General features: G+C 41.6%; 1 protein-coding gene across 11 annotated transcripts in view; it reads right to left on the bottom strand.

The window, feature by feature from the left end:
* satb2 (SATB homeobox 2) overlaps positions 1 to 26,405 on the bottom strand; it is a 170,247-nt gene that overhangs the window by 68,497 nt on the left and 75,345 nt on the right. For all 11 annotated transcript variants that reach the window (XM_043692948.2, XM_043692945.2, XM_043692955.2 and 8 more), the window contains one exon: positions 26,127 to 26,282. In XM_043692948.2, coding sequence (XP_043548883.1) covers positions 26,127 to 26,282 — 156 coding nt within the window. The remainder of the gene's footprint in view (positions 1 to 26,126; positions 26,283 to 26,405) is intronic.

Consider the following 26,405-nt stretch of genomic DNA (forward strand, 5'->3'; position numbering starts at 1 on the left):
AGTCGTGCTGCTGGGGTGGCATCTGTCCTATGGTTTTGATCCTTACACATGTGCAGAATGCATGTGCATCCTCCCACCCTGCTCTGCAGCTGAAAATAAAAGCAAAATGCTGGAGAAACTCAGCAGGTCTGACAGTACCAGTGGAGAGAGAAATGGAGTTCATGGTTTGAGTCCATTACGACCTCTCTCAACTCCACCATCATTGTACTCACCCTCGTTGTATGATCGGCCATGTCTCTTAACTTCCACACTTTCCCCACACCCCTCTCCCCCCACCAAATCCAGCATATGTTGTCAACCCCAAGGGGTGTGGGTTAATGGGGCCTAGGTTGGCCTGTTAATTAACCTAACAAGCTACCTGTCACTTGTGGGTGGGCAGCAGTTCTGCTCTTAACCCCACCTCCAAGAATGGCGCTGGCAAACCAACGTGCCAGCCAACAACGCCAAATTATGCTGCCACTCAATTCGATTCCCATACCCATCAGGCTCCAGAAACTCTGCCCTTGTTGCCCCGTTTGTCGTCACAAAATGCCACAGGAGGTCGGGGCCGTGTGAAGAACAGAGCGGCCATTTGTGTGAGACCCTGTCTAGTCACCATGGCTGTGCTACAGTGCGACAAAACTTACAAACTATCGGTACTAATCCCGGCACCAGCAGGCCCCCTTTTTTTTTGTTTGACTTGTTCTTGTTTCTCCCTACACCAGAAATACAGAGATTTGATTATCTCCGCTGCAGCAGCCAAGATAGCAACACCAGCTGTTCTCATTGTGCAGCCTCATCCTCACAGCCTACATGTTAATAACCTGATCATTCCATTTTCTCCTTCAACTGCCGGCTGCAGCACGTCGAAGAGACAAAACCTTGTTCCATCTGCAGCAGCTGTAGGCACTGAACTGTGAAGTCACTGGGGATTTATAAACTAATCTGTAATACAACACTGCCTTGTTTTTACATGTACAGGCCAGATTCAGACAAACCTGAACCTCTCTCTCTCTCTCTTTTCAGAAGGAAAGAGGCAAAGAAACAATCACCGTTAACAACCTGAAATCAAGAAATTGCCACGGTGCTTCATTTTCCCTTATCCTCCCACCCCTCCCTTTCCTGCCCTGGAACCAGTATGTGGTTTGGCACAAGTAAACGAGTGCGTTAGTCATTCATTTCTTAAATTCTCACTTTTCATCCTCCAGTGGTCAATACAACCTTTGAAAGGGCAGACCAACATTCAGTCCAAATGCTGTCTGGCTACTTCAGAACTTTCTCTCCTGAATCAGTGACACCAGATGCAACACACAAGGTGGGAAGTGTGTCTGGTTCTGAAGGATCAGATGCACTGTGAGAGTTATCAATTGTGGAGGTCATCAGGGGTGGAGAAGGAGAAGATCTCACAACAGGCCCTCATTGACACCACTGTGAAAAGGTTGTATGTTTAATTTAACATTCACTGCCAAATCCGTGATAAACTGGGCAGCAATCTGCGTTCGTTAATGTCTCTTTAACAGAATTTGTTGCAGGTCTCATTACGTACCGTGTGTCTTCTCTCAACTGATTTTTAAATAAGAAAGTGTTCAATTTGTCCCCAACATGACAGGTCCTAACCTTGGAGCTATTAGGAGGCAGATTATGTGCGAGTGTGACCATGTGTGCAGGCGTGTGTAAACAAAATTAATTTCTGGCAAAAGAGGCACCAGCCAGGATCCAGATTCAATGACATCATGATATCCAAGGAATTCCCTATAGGGAAGCCTAATGGCATCTTTTTGGGAAGTCTAATATTCAAGGTGAAGTGGATTCACAGTAATTAGAGAATTATTAATCCTGTTTTCCCCTAAAGTATTTGCATGACTGATCCGATTAAAGGATCTACATTTCAACAACATGCCCTTCCCAGCAGACCTGGTGAAATTTGTGACAAAGCATAGACTCTGACATATTGCGCTCTGTGTATCCAGCTGGTGTTCTAATCACCTGTATTAATTTACTGATCTGCTTTATTTTTTCATTTTCAAAAATAATTAAAAATGCTTTGCAAGCAGAGGCATTCCTGAATAGGTCGACACTCCTGGAACAAGAGGCAAGCTGTGCAGCCGAGAGCTCACCACAGCATGGTGAATGGTGCTACCTCGTCTATAGATGGGACTGAGCCTTAACCCCTCAGGGCTGTGGGCACAAGCACAATATGCAGATCTTTACTGCGCATCAAAGAGTGGCATATTTAATCGCTCTGGATGAGTCACTCTGTTTAGTCTATGGGGTGTTCTGAATAAGCACCCGATGCCGTGTATGGTGTTGCTAGGTGGCTCATGCGGAACAGAATAATGGCATTTCACACCTGTGATTGAATGTTTGCCATTTTCACTGGTGTGAAATACTTCGCTTTGTGGTGTGAGTGATTGCTCTCACCGACAGAATAAAAGCCAGCAGAAATACATAGTGCCATGGCACCGAAGATACTAGCGCTTCAGATACCCATCTACAGTATATAGCTAAAATGTTTTAAATATTAGAATTTCACAGTGCTTGTCTGTTAGCCAAACCAGCAGTAATAATAAGGTTTTAAAATATGCCTTTAAAAAGATATATATTTTTATAGCACTGTTCACAGTCTCAGTGCTTCTCAAAATAAAGTGTATATACAGCATCGCCTCTCAAACAGCAACGAGATAAAGACCAGGTAACCTATCTTGCTGTAGTAATGGTCGAGGAGTAAATATTGGCAAAATCATCAGGAAAACCCCCTTTCTCTTCAATAGTGCCATTGCATTCCACCAGATGCAGCCAACAGGAAATGGTTTTACAACACCTCGGGTAGACAGTACTTCTGACAGCATAGCATTGCCCCAGTACTGCAATGGAGAGTGAGATTGCATGAGAACAAAGTGGGACTTGAAATCACAAACTTCTGACTCAGAAGCGAGTGCTCTCACTAAGCCAAGGCTGACAATGGGTATCAAGGTATAGGAAAATTCAAAAAACACCTCACTGGAACGTGACAAACACCTTAAGCCAAAGCAGAAGATATGAGACTGGATGTTATATGCCCCTGCCAGATGTAGTTTTCATCCACTTCCCACCAACTCTGAGATCACCACGGAGGGTAGGCAAATGCTGAAACTGACATTATGGGGGAAATAAAAAACTAAGATCCAGAGTTTAAGAGCAGGTAGGTGTTCAGTTCAGGTGTTTAAAATAGCAGGAAGGACAAGGCTACTATCTTTGGAGGAATGCCGTTGATCAATGGGGAGGTGGGAGTCACCCACCACACTGAGATGATAATAGCCCCCACTTTACTATCCACTTATACTTCAAAGCCCATTCCATCACTCCCTTCGTCAGTGCCTGGACGAGTTGCCAAAAGACGATCCAGCTTACAATCTACAGATTCTAAAATCCCTGAAACTTCCATCCATCCAGGAGCCGCTCTCCAGTCTGAGCGGCCAGGGCCAAGCGGGACTTCCTCCCAGTGAGGGAGTGTAACATTCACTTTCCATTTGTTTAGACTACCCATCTGTCTACTTGTACTTTACAGGCTTTACTGAAGACTTGGTCAAAGTAATAACTATTAGGAAAGTTCTCAAGGGAGGAGAGAGGCCAATGAGGCAGAGGTATTGAGGAAGAGAATTCCAGTGATTAAGGTTTAGGTAGTCTCAAGAATGGTCACTAATGGTGAATGACGGAACTAAACTAGAGGGCAGAATGGAGGAAAGTACAAATTGTGAAGGTCTGTAACTGGTCAGAGAAATACAGATGGTCAAGACTATCAAGGAATTAGAATACAAGTATTTGAATTTTAAAATTGAGATGTTATGGGATGGGGTTATAATAGGTCAATGAGCACAGGATTGATTGGTGTATAAGACTTGGATATATGGGTACCAGGCATTTCGATGACTTCAAATTTATAGACAGTGCAAGATGGGAAGCCAGACAGGAGAGTATTGAAATTGTCAGGCCTGGGAGTAACAAAAGCATAAATGACCGTTTCAGTGGCAGGAAGCTGGGCATGCAAGATGGTAGAGGCAAACGTTGGCTGGTCTTATGATAGAGAAATGAAAACTTGACAGCTCAGCACAGTTTCAACTAGGTTATTGGAGGGTCTTCAAATGGAAAGCAATGAAAGTGAACGAGCTGAAAGATTCAAACAGAAATTCAATTGGAAGGAAGAGCAGAAAGTGGGTATTCCTGAAGAGAAGTGACTATTGGATTTGAAATTTTGACATTGTTTTTCTCATCACAGATGCTACCAGATCTGATGAATTTCTCCAGCACTTTCTGCTTTTGCGTCAGGTCTTCAGCACTCTCAGTATTTTCCTCCCATGATATGAACAACGACTGGTCAGTCTCAGACAGTAGCTGGAGGCAGGGGGATGCTTTCAGTGGTTAGAGACTGGAGTTTGTGACGGGATCAATGGATGCTGTCTTCCCAATGTTGAATTGGAGGAAACTGGAGCTCATCAAAAGCTAAACATTGGACAAGCAGAATGATAACACAGGAGCAGCGGTGAGGGCGAGAAAGCTTGTGGTGAGCTGAGTGAACTCAGGGTACACAGAAACCTGCTGTGTTTTTGGATGCTGTCTCCAAAAGACAGGATGTAGATGAGGAATAAAGATGGTGGGGGGAAGACCATGGATAGATCTGTGGGGGACTGCAGACATCATGATGCAGGGGCAAGAAAGGAAGCCATTTGCTTTGACTAGATCAGTTGGGGTGGAAACAGGTGAGGGCAGGTCCACTCACCTGGATAACAGATGACAGCTGTGGAAGCAGGAGCATGAGGAGCAGCTTGTGATGTTTTATCGCATGAAAGATACTATGGCACAGTGGTCATGACTCTGCCCCTACGCTAGAACGTCTGGATTCAAGTCCCACCTACTCCAGATATGTCATAATATATCTATTAAAAATGTACCTTAGTGTTGATGTTGCTGAGGCAACCAAAATGATGGACTCAATCTTCTTTATCAACCAGATACTGACATTAAGAGATCAATTTTACATTTGGGAATAATCAGGAGTGTCATTGACCTGAGGTGTTGGCTGCTTCTCTCTCTCTCTCTCTCTCTCTCTCTCCCTCCACAGATTGTGCCCGACCTGCTTAGTGTTTCCAGGATTTTTGGGTCATATATAAGAGTGAGTGAAACATAGAGTGAGAGGAAAACCCCATGGAGAAATGAACTGCTTTAACTCCTGACCCTCATCCCTGGAAGATGCACTGTAACAGATCACCAAGACTCCTTCAACAGCACCCTGCAAACCCACAATCTCTGGAAGGACAAGGGTAGTTAATGCATAGGATCGTCACCCCCTGCAAGTTTCCCTCCAAGTTACACATCATCCTGACTATGCCATAGCTCCTTCACTGATACTGGGTCAAATTTTGTAAGGGCTGTGCAGGGGCAAAATGATTAGAACTGTTGCCTCACAGCTCCAGGCTCCGGGTTCGATTCTAGCCTCGGGTGATTGTCTGCGTGGAGTTTGCACATTCTCCCCATATCTGCATGGGTTTCCTCCCACAGTCCAAAGATGTGCAAGCTAGTGGTTTGGCCATGTTAAGTTGTGTCATAATGTGTAGGCTATGTGGTTTAGCCATGGTGAATGCGGGGTTACGGGGATAGGGTGGATCTGGGTGGTGTGCTCTTCAGAGGGTTCGATCAGATTCAATGGGCTGAATAGTCTCTATCTTCACTGCAAGGATTCTATCAAAGTCCCGGAGCTCCATCCCTAATAGGATTGTGGATGTACCTCTAAAAGGTGGCTCATTGCCAATGTTTGATGGGAAATTAGGCATGGGCTTTATTAGTGATGTTTACATCATATGAAAGAATAAAATAAAGAACACATTTGGCAAAGGACAAAACCCCAGAAATGATGCCCCAAAGACAGTGGGTAACAGTAGGAATGCACAGCCTGAGGCTACGTAAGACTTCAGGGAAAAGTCCTCAGAATAAAGCTCATAGGCGGTTGATCTGAGAGGAGTTTTTGATGCGAGAGAGAGAGAGAGAGAAAGGGCCAAAGCTGGGGTGGTTCAAGGTAATCTTAAAGCTCATCAGGAGCAAGAGGGCTTCTCCAGACCCAAAAGGAATCTCATAACACTCCAATAGAGTGTTCCAGAGAATCTATGGAACAACACCAGTGACATCTTTGAGTAATGACTTTAATACATAATGTAGGGATCCAGTGACTGTTTTGAGATGGATTACCAATACCAAATTCCCTCCAGTAGCTCTAGCTGCACCCATCATTTCAACAGGCTACTGGCCCCATTCGAGCTGGGATGTAGTGGGTTAAAATCCATCTTTCAATCTCCTATTTTCACAAATAAAAAAAAAGTCCCATTGGACTAGATAGCAGAGGTGTGCCAGACCAGTGAAGAACCATACTCTGACACATTGGATGCCTTTAGGAGAAAAGAATGGAGAAAGTAAAAGTAAAAGTAAACAAAAGTAAAAAGGAAAGATTCTGCTTTAATACAAATTCATTTTAACCCAGTACAAAGGTAAATTGCTGACCTTTTTAAAATCACTGCCATTTTGGCCACCCACTTCCTCTGCTCCAATCCATTAATATATTCCAAATTTCAGAACACAATCTAACAGCAGTGAATTGCTCAGCCAGATGATGGAGACTTCTCCATGGATTCTCCAGAACAAAAGCTGACTTGTTCTGAGGTAAACTCTACTTGATTGATGTCACTCAAGAGCTGAAAAATGGTTGATAAAGACACCGGATACAGGTAATATGACTGATACAGATCTTTATAAATGACTGCTTGCATGGTTACTTAACTAAATAATCACAGCTCGGCTCTTTAAGCAGAGGTCTACATCAGCCTGCCTATGTAGATCTGTCCAAATGAGACAGATTAAAATGATATGGACAGTCAGACAGTAAAAGGCTCCTTATTGACATATCACCTGATAAACAAATGTCCATCAATTACCTACCGTAATTAAAGCTGTATGTTGATCTATCAGCTGAATCAAGCAATTCAACTGAAAAAGCATTGGCTTATCGCTGGTCAAATGCCATGCTTTGGGCAGTAATTTAATTTTCTCCTAATTGAACAGTTTTTTGTGTTTGAAAATCGGAGTCATCTCTTGTTTGTGATTTATTTTGTACTCTTCATGTGACTAGCGTAGCTTTGTGTTAACTAAGTTGGAGTTTATTGAGCTATTTCCCTTATGATTCTTTCTATATAGTTTAGTTTAAAGGCGCAAACTATGAATGCAATAACTTTTCACTAAAATGTAAAAACTCTTAATAGTTTATGGAAAATGCCACACACTTTAGAGAATTAGTAGCATAGGGATAAGTTACATTCTGTATTACACTTCACTGCAGTTTACCATAATAATAAAATCATCATGTCCTTTCTCGTCCATCTATTGGAGTTGGTTTCTCTAGCTCCAGCTGGGAATCAGTTTCGATTGTCCAAATCAATTAATTGCTTTATATGAGCCGTTTGTAACCTCTAATTCCAATGAGGGTGGTGATTTGATGAAGAATGAACAATCAAATGATAGGTTTCTTCTAACTCACAAATTAGAGAGTGAACTTTGTCAATTTCTGACATCGTAACAGACCAATCGCAAGAGGTTTTTATGCCAATCAACTCAGTGTTAGCACCTAAATTCTCATGACACTTCAGGACAGTGAAGAGAAGTGAGAGCTAACATTACTCAAAATTGAGTTTTGAGAAGATTTGTATCTCAGGTTGAGGTTCTGGGTGTAGGTTTGCTCGCGGAGCTGGAAGGTTCATTTTCAGATGTTTCATCACCATACTAGATAGCCTCTTCAGTGAGCCTCCAGACAAAGCTGTTTATGCTACATTTACAAAATACCGTGCAAGAACTGTAACAAATACTATATTGGACAAACAGGCAGAAAACTAGCCACCAGCATACATGAACATCAACTAGCCACTAAACAACATGACCCTTTCTCACTAGTATCCTTACATACAGATGAGGAAGGCCACCACTTTGACTGGGCCAACACATACGTCCTAGGACAAGCCAAACACAACCACGTACGAGAATTCCTAGAAGCATGGCATTTCAAAATGGAACTCTGTCATCAAACACATTGACTTGGACCCCATTTACCACCCCTTGAGAAAAAGAACAGGAAATGACATCACCACAGGAAATGACATCACCAACCCAAAGAAACCCAAACATATAAATAGAAAGCAGGAATCATCAGCAGTGCTTTGTCCGGAGGCTCACTGAAGATGTTACCTAGTATGGTGATGAATCGTCTGAAAATGAACCTTCCAGCTCAGCGAGAAAAACCTACATCCACAATCATTCAAAATCACACAAGAACTTGTCATTTCAACTGGAGCATTCTGTCACCACCGACCTGTCTTCTTTATATATCATCCACCTTTACACTTTATCTGCTTGACCTTCTCCCTACTTTATGTCAAGTTACTTAGTCCAATTTACTCTTGTCCATGTTATTTCCTCTCTCCTTTACTCTTCCATTTGCTTGACTCACAACTGGCTCTGCACTCTATTCATTTTACATTCAATCTGTACATTGGGATTTCACTTTACATACTCTCTCAATTAATACCCTGCTTGAAATAAAATATTCTTCCTATTTACACCATGTTTAATACACACACCAATCCAGTTCAGCTGTCCTTAACTTGCACCCTAATCTAATTTAATTCACAATTAATTTGCAATTTCCCTACTTACAACAGACTCAATTTACACATCCTCTCAATTTATACCACACCCAACATACACACTTTTCAACTCAGAGCACCTTCAACTTACACATTCTGAATTTACAAATCTCTCAAATTGCACTCCCTCCCAAATATATCTCAAAGTCCAATAAATCATTTTCCAAATTGACAATGCGTGAATGACACTGAATTTGTAACTCACTCAAAGATTGTGTTCCACAATTGCATGTCAGTCAATTTACAATGTACTCCAATAATGCTTCACTCCTAATTTATCCCATCATCAAATAACTGATAAGTCTGAGGTGATGCGCTTGGGCACAGCAAACAAGCAACGTAGGAATGGTAGGACCTGAAAATCACAGATGATCAGAGGGACCTTGGTGTGCGAGTACAACTGTCCCTCAGATAGCAGTCAGGTAGATAACATAGTTAAGAAGGCATATGGGATTTTTTCCTTTATTAGCCAAGGCACTGAGTTTAAGAGCAGGGAGGTTATGCTTGAACTGTATAAGGTTAGACCACAACTGAAGTGCAGGGCGGAACTGGGGACTGCAGATACTAGAGATTAGAGTCAAGATTAGAGTGGTGCTGGAAAAGCACAGCAGGTCAGGCAGCATCCGAGGAGCAGGAAAATTGACGTTTTGGGCAAAAGGGCTGATGAAGGGCTTTTGCCCGAAACGTCGATTTTCCTGCTCCTCCGATGCTGCCTGAACTGCTGTGCTTTTCCAGCACCGCTCTAATCTTGACACAACTAAAGTGCAGTTCTTCTATCCACATTAGAAGAGGGATATGATTTCACTGGAGAAGGCACAGATGAAATTTACCAGGCAATTGCCTGGGTTGAAGAGTTTTAGTTTTCAAGAAAGATTGGACAGGTTGGAGTTGTTTTCCTTGGAGCAAAGGAGACCGAGGGGGGACATAATTGTGACATATAACATTATGAGGGACATAGGATAGACAGGAAAAAAACATTTCTCCTTGGTAGAGTGATTAATGATGAGGAGGCATAAATTTAAGGCAAGGGTAGGAAATTTAGAGTGGATGTGAGGAAAAACCTTTTTCACCCAGAAGATGCTGGAAATCGGTAATTCACTGTCTGTAAGGGAGGCAGAGGCAAAAAGTCTCCAAATATTTAAGTAGTATTTAAATGCACAAGACATACAAGGTTACGGGCCAAGTGCTGAACAATGGGATTAGAATAGGTAGGTAGTGGTTTTGACTAATGCACAGACTCAATGGGTTAAAGGGATTTTTCTGTGCTGTCAACCTTTGTGACTCTATAACTCTGAACATTCATGTCCAACTCACACCACCATCAGCATAGCTTCTTCCCTGCTGTTGTCAAACTTATGAACGGACCTCTCATATATTGGCGATGATCTTTCTCTGCACCTTCTCTGTAGCTGTAACACTATCATCTGCGTTCTGTTCTATTACTCTGATGTACTCATATAAGGTATGATTGGCCTAGATAAGCACACAATACAATACTTTTCACTGTATCTCAGTCCATATGACAAAAATAACTTAAATCAGCAAGTAACACACTCAGGAGAAAGTGAGGACTGTAGATGCTGGAGATCAGAGTTGAAAGGTGTGGCAATGGAAAAGCACAGCAGGTCAGGCAGCATCCGAGGAGCAGGACAGTTGATGTTTCGGGCATAAGTCCTTTTCCTCTGACTTACACTACCATTAAAATAATACATATTATACCATGCTCAATTTATCTAGTTTTGCAATTTAAATCTTGTTCTCTCCACACTCACTTGATAATCACCATGTTAGATTTACACACTTGGTCACTTTATACCATTCTCAAATAACATTATTTCCAGTTCAAATATTTATAAATACTTTCATCTGACACCATTGTTGAGTTACACACATTCCTAGCGCAAAGGTTACAGGTTCTGAGTATTTCTGAAGTGAGTGTGGAACACATTTCTGGTAAGATCATAGGCATTAACGCTCAACTGAATGCCCTGCCTCTGAGGGCTGTCAGCCCTGATGTGGAAAGGGGTGAGGTCTTGATGGAGAGGCCAGGGAAGATTCACCCTTGGTGGGAACAGAAGTCAGACTGCCTGATATAGATATAGGATCAGGGATGGAGAATTCCCTTTCACCACAAATTACTTGCATGGGCTAACTTCTAAAGGTTAGCCCCACCATTCCCCCTCATCTGATGTACTTCTGCCCACCTCAAAGGGATTGTCCACTTTGAGGTCATTCTAAGAAATTTAGAAGGTTCCCCATTCTGAAACCTGCTGGCAGACAAACATAGGCTTCTGCACCCAATCTATAACATACTCAACTTACTCACCCTCCCGAATTACACTGCAAATGAAATATATACCAACACAAGTTACACCACCTTTTACAAAATTCTTCAGCCAGAAGTGCCAAGTGATGGTCCATTTCAGCCTCACCACAGGTCCTAGTTTTCCGTCAATTCAATTCAAATTTGAGAAATAGTGGGAGGCAATGGATGTTGCCAAAGCTATGGGCCCTGACAACATTCAGGCAATAGCATTGAAGACTTGTGCTCCAGCACTATCCATAACCATTGCCAAGCTGTTCCAACACAGTAACAATACTGTCATCTACCCAGCAATGTGTAAATTTTTCCAGGCATGTCCTGTCCATAAAAACATAGGACATATCACCCAGTCAATGACCACCCTGTCAGTCTACACTCAATCATCAGCAAAGTCTCACTGACAGTGCTTTCTAATGACATTTACACAGCAATAACCGCTCACTTACACTCATTTTGGACTATCACAGCCACTTAGTTACTAAAAACATGACAACCTTGGTCCAAACATTGACAAAAGAGTTAGACTCAGAATGTGGAATCAAAGGAGTCAATGGAAATCAGGGGCAAAGCTCTCCTGTTGCTGAAATCACACCTAGCACAAAGAAAGAGGATTGTTGTTATTGGAGGTCAATCATCTCAGTCGCAGGACATTGTTGCAGGAGTTCATTACAGTAGGTTGTGAGCCTCTACACTCTTTAGCTGTTGCATCAATGAGTTTCTCTCCATCAGTCAGTCAGTCAAAGGTGGTGCTTTTTGCTGATCACTGCCCAATGTTCAGCACTATTCACAACTCTACAGATACTGAATCAACCCTTGACATAAGTACCAACATTCAGGCTTGGCCTATATGTGACAAGCCGTATTGGTGCCACGTAAGTGCCAGACAATTACTCTCTCCAACAGAAGAACGTCAAACAATAAAATCATTATGTTAACAATAACAGTCAATAGCATTACCATCACTGAATCTCCACTATCAAATACCTGGGGTTAGCACTGAATAGAAACTCAACTGAATCAATCATTTCAATACCGTGGCTACAAGAATAGGTCAGACCCTGTGCATTTTGTAGCAAGTAACTCACTTCCTGATTCAATAATGCCTACCTACCATCTATAAGGCACTCTCAACAATACTCAAGGAGCTCAACATGTTGCAGGACAAGGCCGACAACTAAATTACATCTTATCCAGCAACTTCAACATTCACTGTCATCATCTCCAATGTGGCAACAATGTGAATCATGTACTAGATGCACTGAAATATCTCACCAAGGCTCCTCCCACAGCATCTTCTGAACCCACAATCTTTATGACCTAGAAGGACAACTGTAGTACATGCAGTGGAACACCATCACCTGCAAGTTCTCCTCCAAGCCATAATTCCATCTCGACTTGGAACTATATTGTTATTTGTTCAGTCGCTGGGTTAAAATTCGAGAGCTCCCTCCTAGCAGCATATGGACTGCCGTGGCTCGTGAAGGCTTCTTACCAATACCTTCTCCATGGAATAAAGGAAGGGTAATAGTTACTGATCTAGCCAGTGACATCCACATCACATGAAAGAATAAATAAAACAAAAAATAAAATTGATTTGTCCACCCTTCCAATTTATACCATGATCATTTAATCTACTGTCCAAATTTACAACTTTGAAAAGCAACGATTCTGACTCACTCCTCAAATAAAACATCCTCAAAGTACACCACAAATGATATATATTCCCTCCCATTTGACATCACGCTTGAAAACACTCCAATTAGCAGCATGCTAGATTTGCACACCTTGCCTGTTCACAACACACTTGCATAGCCATCATTCTGAATTTGCATTATATTTGATTTACTCACTCTCCCAATTTACACTACAGTTGAATAATTCACCATTCTAATTTACAACTCTCATAAACACGTGACCCGCTCACAACTTGTTTGAATAATGTCATTTTCACCATGCTCAATTTACACACCATCCCAATTTAAACCACCTCAATTTACAGATCCTCTCAACCGTCCTAATTTTATTGTTATCATCAGTTTCCAGTGTTATCAAAGATGATCATTTCTCACTGCATGATGGATGCCCCTATGTACATGTAACACGGTTGTGGAGCCCATTTACAGATCAGAAGCCCAGGGATGAATTATCTCATTTTACTGGGGCTGCGTGGCCTTTTTAAGTTTGTATTTTGGTCCGAGCTATCTACAGTCTTGGCTGTTCAAAAGATGCACTTGAGATTATTCTGCACTTAGTTATTTCCATTTATTAGAGTGAAATCCATATGTTGAACTCGGCAGCAAAAGACTTTTGGAAATTTTCAAGGGTTTTACTGTAAATCTATATTTTATCACACAACACCAATTTATATATATGTTTTCCCTTCTGCATTCTTTTCCTCTCCAAAAGCCAACATCTGCTTTGGAGAGTAAAACAAAATCTAGCTCTTAAATATAAGGTCCAATGAGTGTGGCCTGCTTTCAATTATCTCTGGAGCTGCCCCAGTTTAGTCTTAACTGGACTTATACTTCTGGCATTGTCACTTATTTGAGCATTTTTCTCCCAGTCCATAGTGAACATGTCACGTTTCCTGAGGTTTAACTTCAAAAAGTCCCTGAACCTTAATATCAGGCAGCGTCATGGTTGTATCCAAGTGAAAGTTGTGAATACATGACTGCCTTAGGGATTTTATCATCAGTCATAGTACAATGTCCACTCCTTTGAGTTAAGCTCTGATGAGGAATGTGTCAAGTCCAGACATTCCTGTTCTTTTAATCACTTCAATCTATTTTTCTCCTCCCATTTAATGCATGTGATATTCCAAATATATTCAAATGCATTCAACAGCCCCCCATCCCACCCTCACACTACTAACTCTGCAGGTTCTCTACGGTGCCTACTCACTCACTTGGGACACCTTGCCAGCTTATCCCTGCCTGACTTATCCTAAACAGCTGTGCCACCCACTTTCATCTCACTCAATCTCTCCCTTTCTCTCATTGCATGAGCCAAACAGCAGAGCAGAAATAACCATGGCAGGTGATGGGATACCTGACTTCCAGCCTCTCATCTCTATGCAGAGTGGCTCTTGACCCTGACCAACCTGAATGCCTGACTGAGCATGCCGAAACTCCTAACATGATATCAAAGGGTGCCCTTCACTTACTTTGCCAGCATCCCCCCACCACCACCCCCTGAATGAAGGATATCTGCCTTGACTTGACTGGGGGCCGCTGACAATCATGACAAGCTTTCTGACTTTATCTCTGCACAAGATGGCAAGAGAGGAGTAATGGCATTTGTTAGCCTTGGCAAGGCAAGGCAGGGCAAGGCAGGAATGCTGAGAGTGTCCAGGTCATCTCGAGGTGAGTGAACACTAACAGAGCAAATGAGCAGCCCTGAGATGCAGCCTTATTCAATCTGTCAACTGGGGGGCCTATTCCTAGGTTAAAAAGGCTCCTTGCAGCAACCTTTCAATACTCATTGCTGGTGCACTCCAAAATGCAACTTTAAAATGTAAGAGTATTCTGTAAGTAGACTGGAAAGATGTCATGAAGTTCCTGAGAGGATAGCAGGTGTTGGGTACCAGCATTCATGGGCATGGGTGGAGGTGATGTTTACCCTAGAATGTGCCCTGAGATGTTGCCAGGAGTCCAAGATAGCATCCCAGAGGAACAGTCAGGGAACCGGAGCTGCCAAGTATCCACTCTGACCTTCATGTCAGTGAAATAACTCTACAGAGGCTGATATCCTGTCACCAAGTCAGTCTTTATTTACACGTGGTGAGTCTTTGACGCTGATCCAGCTTGCTCAAAGCCAGCGCTCGGAGTGAACAGGATGTCTGACATTCTTGTTCTTATCTGTCAGCTAGGACTCCCTGATTGTACCAGATTAACAGCACCAATCAGGAAGCTCATATTCTATGATGTCCACCTGAGTGACCTCATTACGTTTGAAATGGTCAATGGCTGGTTATCCAGCGGCCAATGATAGGATAGGCATTTACATATTGATGAGGTGAGATTGACAGTTAATGAAGCAACAAGAAGCAATAGTCTCTTTAAGTAGGCATCTGACTGTTGCCCAGCAAGAATCTCATCTTAATGTCCCGAACTCTGAAAATGCAACTTGATCCAATATTAAGAAAGGCCTCATCCAATTTCTCACATGTTTCTCCCAGAGTTCTTGCCATGGCTCATCTCTTTCAGGCCCCTATAATATTCTGCCCATAGTATTCTCGATTTACACACTCTCCCAATTTAAAACACATTCAATTTATATACAAAACCAATCTACAACATCCTTGATTTGTAAGAACTCCCAGCTTAGACCACATTCTACACACATAGACTATTTGCACCATATTTCAATAACAAACTGAGCCAATTTAGGCAAACCCAGTTTAAATATCAGCCTACTTGCTCAACCTACACAACCTCCCAATTTACAGATACTGAAAAGTGCACTCTCCCAAATTATACTGCATTCAGTTCACACACCCATTCAATATACTCCACAATTAAATAGCAGACACGTTGCCAACTGAGGACCCATTTGAATAATACAACCAACTAATTTTCATCATGCCCAATTTTGCACCCCTTCCCAATTTACAGTAGACTTAAATATAGACCATATTTACACCATGCTCAATTGATACAACCTTCCAAATGAAGCCAGTGTCCTAATCTACATCACTCTTGATTTACACACCTGCTCCCAATTTCCACATATAATCCAATGCACCCACCCAAAGTGCTTTTGTGACAGTGGTATTGTTCCTACCTCTGAGCTAGGAGGCCCAGGTTCAAGTCCCATCTGCTCCAGAGGTGTGTCATAACATCTCTGAACAGGTTGATTGAAAAAAAATTGCATCTTCCCAATTTATACCACACTTGATTCACTACACTTGGTTAAAGAACCTTCCAATTTGTGACACAATTAAAAATACACTTGTCTAATTTATGCTACACTGAGTTTAAATAATTGCACAACTGAAGGATCTAGGTTCAAATCCCACCTGTTTCAGAACTGTGTCATTACATGTCTGAACAGATTAATTAAAAATACCTACACCACACTGAAATAGTATGATTAATTTACACCACACTCAAATAATACACCTATCCAATTTATATCAGACTCAAAATAGATCCACACCCAAACAAAATTACACTACGTTTGAAGAATACCTATCATATTTACACATCTTCTCAACTTACATCATTTTTGCATAACACACACTATCAATTTAGACCGCACTTGATTTACGCCACAAATGATGGTCCACATCTCTGTTACTTTAAAACATGTGCCTGCCAATTGAATTAAGGTGCTGTTGAGATGTAGCCATATTCGCCCTTCCTTTGATCCGGATGTCTGGGTTCAAGTCCCACCTGCTCCAGAAGTATCTAATAACATCTCTGAACAAGTAATTAGAAAATAAGATGTACACCCAGAAATTTACACTGCACTCAATTAACATAAATACTGAATATAACACACTCATTTTGCACCATTAAGTAATATACATTACACTTTACGATATGCTCAAACAACTCGTTACTTTACATGATGCTTGATTTACACATCTTCTAAATTAAGACCATTCTTTAAAAAAATCCATCCCAAATTGCAAAATGAGCCAGTTTACATCATGCTCGAAAAACACTCACTGTCAACTTACACCACACACAAAAAATGTATCTTTCTAATCAAAATGAACACCCCTTAATTTATGCACTCATTCACTTACTCCCAGTTTACACCACCGATCAAATGAGACACCCACCAAAATTTATCCCAGGTTTGAATTACCTACCCTCCAAATTTACACCAAGCTTGATTTGCCCATTCTCCCCATCACTTGATTTACACATAGGCACAATTTAGCCACCGCTTGATTTACACGCTCAATTTACATCACCCTTGACGTTCGCAATCTTTCAATTTATGTCATATATGATTTACATACATTCCCATTTTAGATTACATCTTGGAATCTGTTAATAAATAAGTCTTATTGAGAATGTAGAAACTGCTATTTTGATCAAAGTCAACATCGATTTATAAAAAGAAAATTGTGTTTGACAAAACTAATTATGTTTCTTGCATATGAAACCGGTAACATAGTTAAATGGGAAAACTGTATACCTGAATTTCGAAAAGGCATTCTACAAGATGGCACACAGAAGTTAACGAGTGGGCTAAAGGCTAATCAAGTTGAGGCCAATATATGAGCATGGATAGAGGATTAGTTAGCGGACTAGAAACACAGTAGGTATAAATGTTCTAGCTGGTCGTCTATGACTATTGGAGAAACAGAGTAATGTACTTAGGTTTGTTGAAATTACAGAGCTATGGAAATTTGAGCTATGAGAAGGACACTGACAGGGTACAAAATGATATAGACAGGTTAAGTGTGTGAACAACAAGATGGGAGATGGAGTATAATGTAGGGAATTGTGAGGTTATTCATTCTGGTCATAAGAACAGAAACGTTGTGCAAGTACAAATGTTAATGTTCAGAGAGATTCAAGTACAAGGAATGCAGAAAATTATCATACAAGTATAATAACCAGTGGCACAGTGGTTAGCACTGCTGCCTCACAGCGCCAGAGACCTGTGTTCAAATCCTACCTCGGGCAACTGTCTGTGTGGAGTTTGCACATTCTCCCTGTGTCTGCGTGGGTTTCTTCCGGGTGCTCTGGTTTCCTTCCACACTCAAAAATGTGCAGGTTAGGTGAATTGGCCATGCTAAATTGCTGGTAGTGTTAGGTGAAAGGGTAAATGTAGGGGAATGGGTCTGGGTGGGTTGCTCTTCGGAGGGTCGGTGTGGACTTGTTGGGCCGAAGGGCCTGCTTCCACACTGTAAGTAATCTAAAAAAAACCAATTATGAAGACAGGTGGCATGTTGGCCTTTACTGTTAAATTGTACAGCAATCCGCTGAGTCTACACCTGCAATACTATATCCAGCTTGGGTGTCCAAATCAAAAGGAGGTTATACTTGCATTGGAGGAAATACAGTGAAGGTTCCCTCAATTGGTCCTGGGATAAGAGGGGTACCCTACAATGATGTGCTAAGTTAAATGGCCTCCATACTCTGGCGTTTGGAAGGATGAAAGCTACTCTCATTGAAATGTCCAGAAGTTTGAAGAAGGTTGACAGACTTGAATGTGAGTGGTTATTTCCCCTGACTGTGAACCTAGAAAATGGGGCTCAGTCTCGGAATAAAGAATTAATCATTTAGGACTGAGATGAGGAGAAATGTCTTTACCCAAAGTGTTATAAATCTTCAGGATTTTCAACCCCAGTGGGTTTAGATGCATTATCATGTAATATAGTGAGTTAATGGGCTCTTGATCACTCAGTGAATCAGGTGATATGAGAATGGGCAGCACAGTGAAGTGCAGGCCAACATACTTGAATAACTTACATCATGCTCATGTACAACACTTTTTCAATGTACACCAACACCTTCCCAATTTACAATCTTTTGTTTTGTATCATTCACTAGCTAGGCTGGCATTCATGGTCCATCTCCAATTGTCCAGAGGGCAGTTAAGAGTCAACCACATTGGTATGTTATCTGGAGTCACATCTAAGCCAGACCAGGTAGGGATAGTTTCCTTCTCTAAAAAGGAAAACCACATTCATGAACCAGCTGAAGTTTCCCCCAAATAAACAACAGCTAGACTATTAATTTCAGATTTTATCTGCCATGGCAGGATTCAAACCTGGGTACCCACCACATTACCTGGGTTTCTGGATTAATAGTCTAGTGATACCACTTGGCCATTCCCTTCCCATTTAGTACACCATCCCAATTCACACCATCCATAAATTAACTCACTATTTATCCCTTTTGACCTTTTCATTTTTACACTCTCTCAGAACACATCTTTCTGATTTACACCGTATTGAATTCACACACCCCTTTAATTAATATACTGAAGTAAAACACCCACCTAATTTACACCATATTCAATTGACATACATTCCCAATTTACACAAGACTTGATTCATATAACCTTCACATGATCAATACACTCAACTTACACACACCTGTTATAAACCTAGCTCAGTTCATACATTCTCCCAATTTTCCACATGCTCGATTTACTCTTTCTCCTATTTAATATCATATTTGATTTAGACACCGTACTGATTTTCAAGCAGCTCACAAGATATACTCTCTATTTTGTTGCACATCCAGTTTCCTCAAACTATTCACTTTCACTGTGGTCAATTTACATCCCCTCTCAATTTAAAGCATGTTCAAATAGTGCATTATTCAAATTTACAGACTTGTTTGAATAACCACCTCCAATTGACATCATGCTTAATATACTAAGTTTCATCGAAAAGATCCTCAAAATATATACCATTCTCGATTTACACACCCGATTACAAAACACTTGTACACACCCTTCCACACTTGATTATGCACTCTTATCATTTGCATCACTCACCAATAATACACCCACTCTACAGGGAAGTGCAATGCACATCAGATCAGTTTACACCAGGCTCGTAATAAATATCCTTCTCTTTTGCATTTATTCTCGTTTAATTTATTCATACTCGCAAGTTACACCAGGGTCAAATAAAACTAACCTCCAGTTCACAGCACACTCAAATGCCCAATTACCCAATTTGCACCATACTGCACTAACACCCCATCCCAAGTTCAAACAAACTTAGACAGCATGCCCAATACACACACTTACAGTCATCAAGGTTGCAGATATTGGGAGTGTGATGGGGTAAAGAATTAGGAAGCAAAGCTGGCAAGGGAGAAAGGCTGCTGGGCCTGAGGGCTCAAGGCTGTCAGTTTGGAGTGTAGTGAGTGGGAGATGGGCTAGAGTGGGGTTTCCAGAGTGGGGGCAGTGAGGCTAGCAGGCCATAGATGTGGCCTTGGACAACACAGTAGCTCAGTGATTAGCACTGCTGCATCATAACACCAGGGACCCAGGTTTGATTCCATCCTCAGGTGACTATCTGTGTGGAGTTTGCACATTCTCCCCATGGGTTTCCTCTGGATTCCTCCAACAGTCCAAATATGGGCAGGCTAGTTGGATTGGCCAAGCTATATTACCCATGATGTCCAGGGATGTGCAGGCTAGGTGAGTTAGTCATGGGAAATGCCATGTGATAGGGTGATAGGGGATAGGTCTGGGTGAGATGCTCTTTGGTGGGTCACCCTGGATTTGATGGTCCAAATGGCCTGTTACCACATTGTAGGGATTCCATGATGCTAAGTGAAGCAAAGGGAAGTGAGGATGGTGAGGCCAAGGCCTGGTTAGCAAGGCTGAAGGACTGAGATGGGGGTGGTGAGGAGATCTGAGGCTGCAGAAATTGGAGAGAGAAACTGCAAAGTAGGTGGAGGGTTTTTAAAGTGAGAGAGAGGGAGCAAAGGGAAATACAGTCTGCAAAGTTGGGTTCGGGGAAGAATCCGCAAATAACAGAGTGAGGAAGCAAAGGGGAAAGAATAGCCACAAAAAGGAAGAGACCCATTTTAAACCTTTCCTGAAAGGAATGCTCAACTAATGGGTAACCAGGAAAATCGAAGGAATTAATTTGTTGCGAATGAACATGGATTCTCTAGCTTCAAGTTTTCTAGAATCCAGGAGCTACCAAAATAGGGGAAAATATAGTGGACTCTAGTGTAATATTGTTAGGTGGAGAAAGTGAGGTCTGCAGATGCTGGAGATCAGAGATGGAAATGTGTTGCTGGAAAAGTGCAGCAGGTCAGGCAGCATCTAGGGAACTGGAGAATCGACGTTTCGGCCATTAGCCCTTCTTCAGGAATCTGAAGAAGGGCTAATGCCCGAAACGTCGATTCTCCTGTTCCCTAGATGCTGCCTGACCTGCTGCGCTTTTCCAGCAACACATTTCCATCTCTAATATTGTTAGGTATCAATTGGATAATTTAATATTGAATGGTTTTATTTCATAAAGTTTTGCACTTTTGTATGATGTATCTCAAAGGATCTCATCTAACTGTAATTACTGGAGGTTCAATGACAGTGTTAGAAACCAACATGCAATAGCTTGGCTGTGCCTTCACCAGTCTACAGAAATTGTGTTCAGATTGGTGGCTTTTTCTGGATAAAAGTGTGTGTCAGCTTTTTTTAAAAAAGTACTAGTTAAATCTTATATCTGTTTTATGCACTAATTTAAATACTATGGTATCGAGGAGATTCATGATGTGAAGGTGCTGGTGTGGACTGGGGTGGTCAAAATTAAAAAGTGCATAACACCAGGTTATAGTCCAACAGGTTTATTTGGAAACACTAGCTTTCAGAGCACTGCTCCTTTACTACCTGAAGTACCTGATGTACTTCCAAAGCTTGTACTTCCAAATAAACCTTTGAACTACAACATAATGTTGTTTGATTTTTAACTAGAAGATTAATGCCTTTCTTCTGTGTTGTCTTTTTAAAATGGTTATGATGATCAAGGATATTGAATATTTCTGAAGAAGGGTCACTTGATCCTAACAGGGCTGTGTGCAGGAGGGACTTTCTCTTTTCCCAGACTGGCAGCGGAGAACAATACCCGCCCATGCCCACCTGGTCTCAGGTTCTAACTTACGTTAAAGCAGTGTGAACCATCTGAAGGAATGCCCATCACTGCAGGAAGCAAGTCAATTACTTCCAGCACTCCTCCACCATCTTCTCTCCAATACCTGACAGTCACCCTCTCTCTGAGCTGAATTTGTCAGGCACATGCTCTGATTTCCATGGCAAGATTTCTCGACAGCTAGCTTGTTTGCCGAGAAAGCTGAATACTAATGAGGTGAGTTGCATCACTAACAGGACGTTTAGTGAGAAATAGTCCCCTTTAACTGACAACTCACTGCTGCCTAGCAAGAAATATGCTGCCTTATTTGTTAAACGCATAAAAATGCAGCAAGTTATTCTAACCTTGAGATCAGCTTCACTGAACCTCTCATCTGATTCTGCAATTAATCTCACCATAACCCATGCTGATCAGATCCCATTCTGATTTCTGCCCACCATTCCCATTTATATCACATTTAATGTACACAACATTCAATTTACAGGCACTCCCAATTCACACCATGCTCTAGTGACAGACTCGATTAAATGTCCTTCCAGTTGCCCCACATTGGATTTATGCACTGTCCCAAGTTACGATACACCTGATTTACACACATTCACTGCTCGCTATAGACTTGAATAATTTACACTCTCAATTTACATCATGTTTGAATAAAACCATCCTCCCAATTTATACGAAGCTCAAGGTTTGTGTAAAGATTTGCAGCTCAGGTATCGGGTTGTCAGAGTTGTGGATATGCTTATTGAGCTGGGAAGTTGATTTGCAGACGTTTCATCCCCTGTCTATGTGACATCCTTAGTGCGCCGGAGCCTCCTGTGAAGTGCTGCTGTACTGTCTCCTCTGGAACTTATTTGGTTCCGTTCCTGCTGCTGACAGTTGCCGGTTCCAGTTCCTCGTTGTACTGGCCAGTATATTGGGTCTAGGTCAATGTGTTTATTGATGGGGACAATACAACCATCACAGGACAAGATAAACAGAGAACAGCCGGAGAATTTCTAGAAGCATGGCATTCATCCACAGACTCCATCAACAAGCACATAGACCTAAACCCAATAGACTGGCCACTACAACGAGGAACAAGAACCGGCAAGTGTCAGCAGCAGGAACGGAACCAAATAAGTTCCAGAGGAGACAGTACAGCAGCACTTCACAGGAGGCTCCAAAGCACTGAGGATGTCAACTAAACAGGAGACAAAACATCTGCAAATCAACTTCTCAGCTTGGCGAACTTACCCACAAACACGTTACACCGAGCTTAATTTACACAGCCATCCATTTTGCAAGCTATTCAAATAAATGACACTCATCACTTACATCATCTTCTCTATTTAATTTCAACAGGCTCAATTTGGCAACTAATATAAAAAGAGGATTCAACCATCTTCCATTGACATATAAATAGTAACAGAGCAGTAAAGAGAAGATTGGAGCCAATGAGTGATCAAAAGACATTGTACGCACGTAGGCAGCGAGCATGGCTATGATATTCAGTTAATGTTTTGTATTTCACTTAAGCAAGGAAGAAGATGCTGCCCAGATCATATTGGAAACAGAAGGCAACACTATCACTCAAAAGGTTTGTAATTGAGAAGGAAGTGGTCCTGGACAGGCTGTAGTTAAAGCTGATAAAGCACCAGGACCTAAGGGGCAACTTTTGCATGCAGAGAACACTGCTTGTATGGAATGAACTACCAGAGGAAGTGGTGGAGGCTGGTACAATTACAATATTTAAAATGCATCTGGATGGGTATATGAATAGGAAGGGTTTGGAGGGATATGGGCCAAGTGCTGGCAAATGGGATTAGATTAATTTAGGATTCTGGTCAGCATGGATGAGTTGGACTGAAGGGTCTGTTTCTGTACTGTACATCTCTATGATTCTATGACTTTATGACCGAATGGGATGCATCTGAAGATAATGAAGGGAGTAATGGTGGAAACTGCAGCAGTACTGGCCATAGTTTTCCAAAGTTCCTTCGACTCAGGATCAGTTCCAGAGAACTAGAGAATTGCAAACAATATGCTCTTGTTCAAAAAGAGAAGCCAAGAACCTCAAGTCAGTCCATTTAACCTTGGTGGTGGGGTAACTTCTAGAAATAATAACTAGGGACGTGGACAAATTAGAATTAATTAAGGGAAGCCAAACATGATTTGTCCTTGACAAATCCATGCTAACTAATGTGCTGGAATTTTTCTGATGGAGGTAGATGGAGGAATGGTGACATTGACTTCCAAAGGAGATTTGATTTACATAGCCCCTGACCAGTAACATGTTGCTCAATTTACACACCCACTCAAATTAAATCAGGCTCAATTTATACACATTCCGAATTTATCACACAATTGTTTTTATGCACCCACTCAATTTACACAAAGTTCATTGCACACATCTTCCCAATTTACACAGCTATTCCATAAACCCTCTCAATCTTGTCCATACCCATTTTAACATCCAGTCAATTCACATCATGATGGGGTGCATACAAATCAAGACAGAATGGAAGTCGGACTACCTGTCTGCTGTTGGCTGTTTGGCACTGAGTAGATTTAGTTAAATTGACTCCACCAAAGCCTCTGTGTCATAGATTCTGAGAGCACAGGGGTCAGATAAGGCATGTGAAATCTTTCAGCAGTAGTACCACAGTCAATAGTAATAGCATATGACAACGGACTAGACCATAATTCATATGTTTGTATAATATTCAAGCCAGAGCAGTGAAAATAATTGTTCTGCTGAAATAACACTGTTTAAATAAAACATTAGTTTACAGAACACATTTATGGTATAAACAGCAAATAACAGATATCTCAGAGTGATTGCACGTTGGTAACATTGGTTGATGTCAAAGGCCACAATATGTGCAGCTGAAGCAGTTTATAATTGTTTATCTAAATTCAAAATGATAGAAATAATTCTGAAATAATTCTGAAATACGTCAGTAATTTCTTCAAAATAATACATATCTCATATTCTGTATGTGGATTAGTTCAGTTTTGGGATCATCATGACAGTATAAACTGACTGTAACTCCAGTACGATCCATGCTATTGGTGCATATTGAAGGTGAATGCTGCATCATTGTTCAAAGTCAATCTGACAGAACCTTTCCCATGTGATGTATATTGATCTTAGAATTTCTCGAGTCAAGAAACTTCACATTGGGAAAAATGAAGCCAAAGCAAAACAGGGAAGTTTCTAAGATATCAACTGAGATTACTGATGGCATTTGACTGTAAAGTGATACTTGACTGCATATTCAGTCAACAGACTTTTTACTCACTGGTGGGATGTTGGCATTTTTGGCTAGGCCAGCATTTATTGCCTATACCTAACTGGCCAGAGAACAGTTAAGAGTCTGCACATTGCTGTGGTTCTGGAGTCACTTGTAGACCAGACCAGGTAAGGATGGCAGATATCCATTCCTAAAGGACATTTGTGAGCCAGATGGGTTTTTCCAACAACCAACAATGGTTTCAGACCATCATTAAAATCTTGATTTCAGACTTTTCATGAATTCAAATTTTGCAATCTGCATGGCAGGATTTGAACCCAGGACCCCAGAACACTAATAGTCTATTAATAATACCACTAGGCCACTGGGTCCCCAACTTGGAGCAATACAGCAGTTTACAATTGAATTGACTGCGCTGTACTGTTTGGAAGAAGGTACAAGATATTTGGCCTGTTAACAGTTTTGGACAACCTCGCTGTGTACCATGGAGCATCACACAACCAGATCAAATGTTTAAATAATGTTCTCTCTTGTTTACATCTCTGAAGTTGATAATCCCAACAGCCCTTTGCCTTATGATTTGGTTTATCCTCTTTTGAACCAACAGACACACAAAGTTCAAATCAGACAAGCAAGTGAACTGTAAAAATTAGAGATTGAGACTGTTGCACACCACCAGATTTCAGAAGCCGTGCAAAGCCTAAGGGTCTTGCATTGACTTCCATCAGAAATATGCAGCAAGCACATGTGATATGGACTTCGACAAGAATGTCTGTAGCAAAGAAGTGAACTGAAATCCTGTAATGGGAATTTAACTTGCCTTGTGTGGCACAGATGGTATTTTCCACAAAATAAGGGTTAGCACTGCTGCCTCACAGTGCCAGGGACCCTGGTTCGATTCCAGCCTTGGGTGACTGTCTGCACATTCTCCCCAGGTCTGAGTGGGTTTCCTCCAGGTGCTCCGGTTTCCTCCCACAGTCCAAAGATGTGCCGGTCAGGTGAATTGTCCATTCTAAATTGTCCACAGTGTTGGGTGCATTAGTCAGGAGGAAATGGGTCTGGGTGGGTTACCCTTCGGAGGGTCGGTGTGGACTTGTTGGGCCGAAGGGCCTGTTTCTGCACTATAGAGCATCTAATCTAATCTATAACTGGGGCAAACTGATGCTTTCTGCAAATTAACATTTAGCAAAACTAGTTAACATATAGAGACCAGTTGGTGGAAAAGGAACAGTAGTAATTTATTTCATGACAGGATATGTTAAGAGCAATGTGGTTCATCATCCTCTCACCTGACTTTTATTTGCTGCCACCTTTGCAAACAATGCCTGAGACACTTTGGCTCGTTTCATCTCTTGCTGGATGTCATCATAAATAGCTGATGTGATATTCAGATTTGTGCTCTCCACCTTAACCAGGAGATCTGATGTCGACGCAGAGTTCTTGGCCTACCGAGAGAGAACATGAAAAAAAATTAAAATAAAAACTGCTTTCAGCCAGCCATCTGTGCACAAATCATCAGTGGATTTCAGTCAGCTGATGCCAAACTGCATTAGCTATGGAGGACACTT

Source organism: Chiloscyllium plagiosum, unplaced genomic scaffold (assembly GCF_037043375.1).
Source record: "Chiloscyllium plagiosum isolate Xiang-an unplaced genomic scaffold, Cpla_swu_hap1 HiC_scaffold_7, whole genome shotgun sequence".
Taxonomy (NCBI): domain Eukaryota; kingdom Metazoa; phylum Chordata; class Chondrichthyes; order Orectolobiformes; family Hemiscylliidae; genus Chiloscyllium; species Chiloscyllium plagiosum.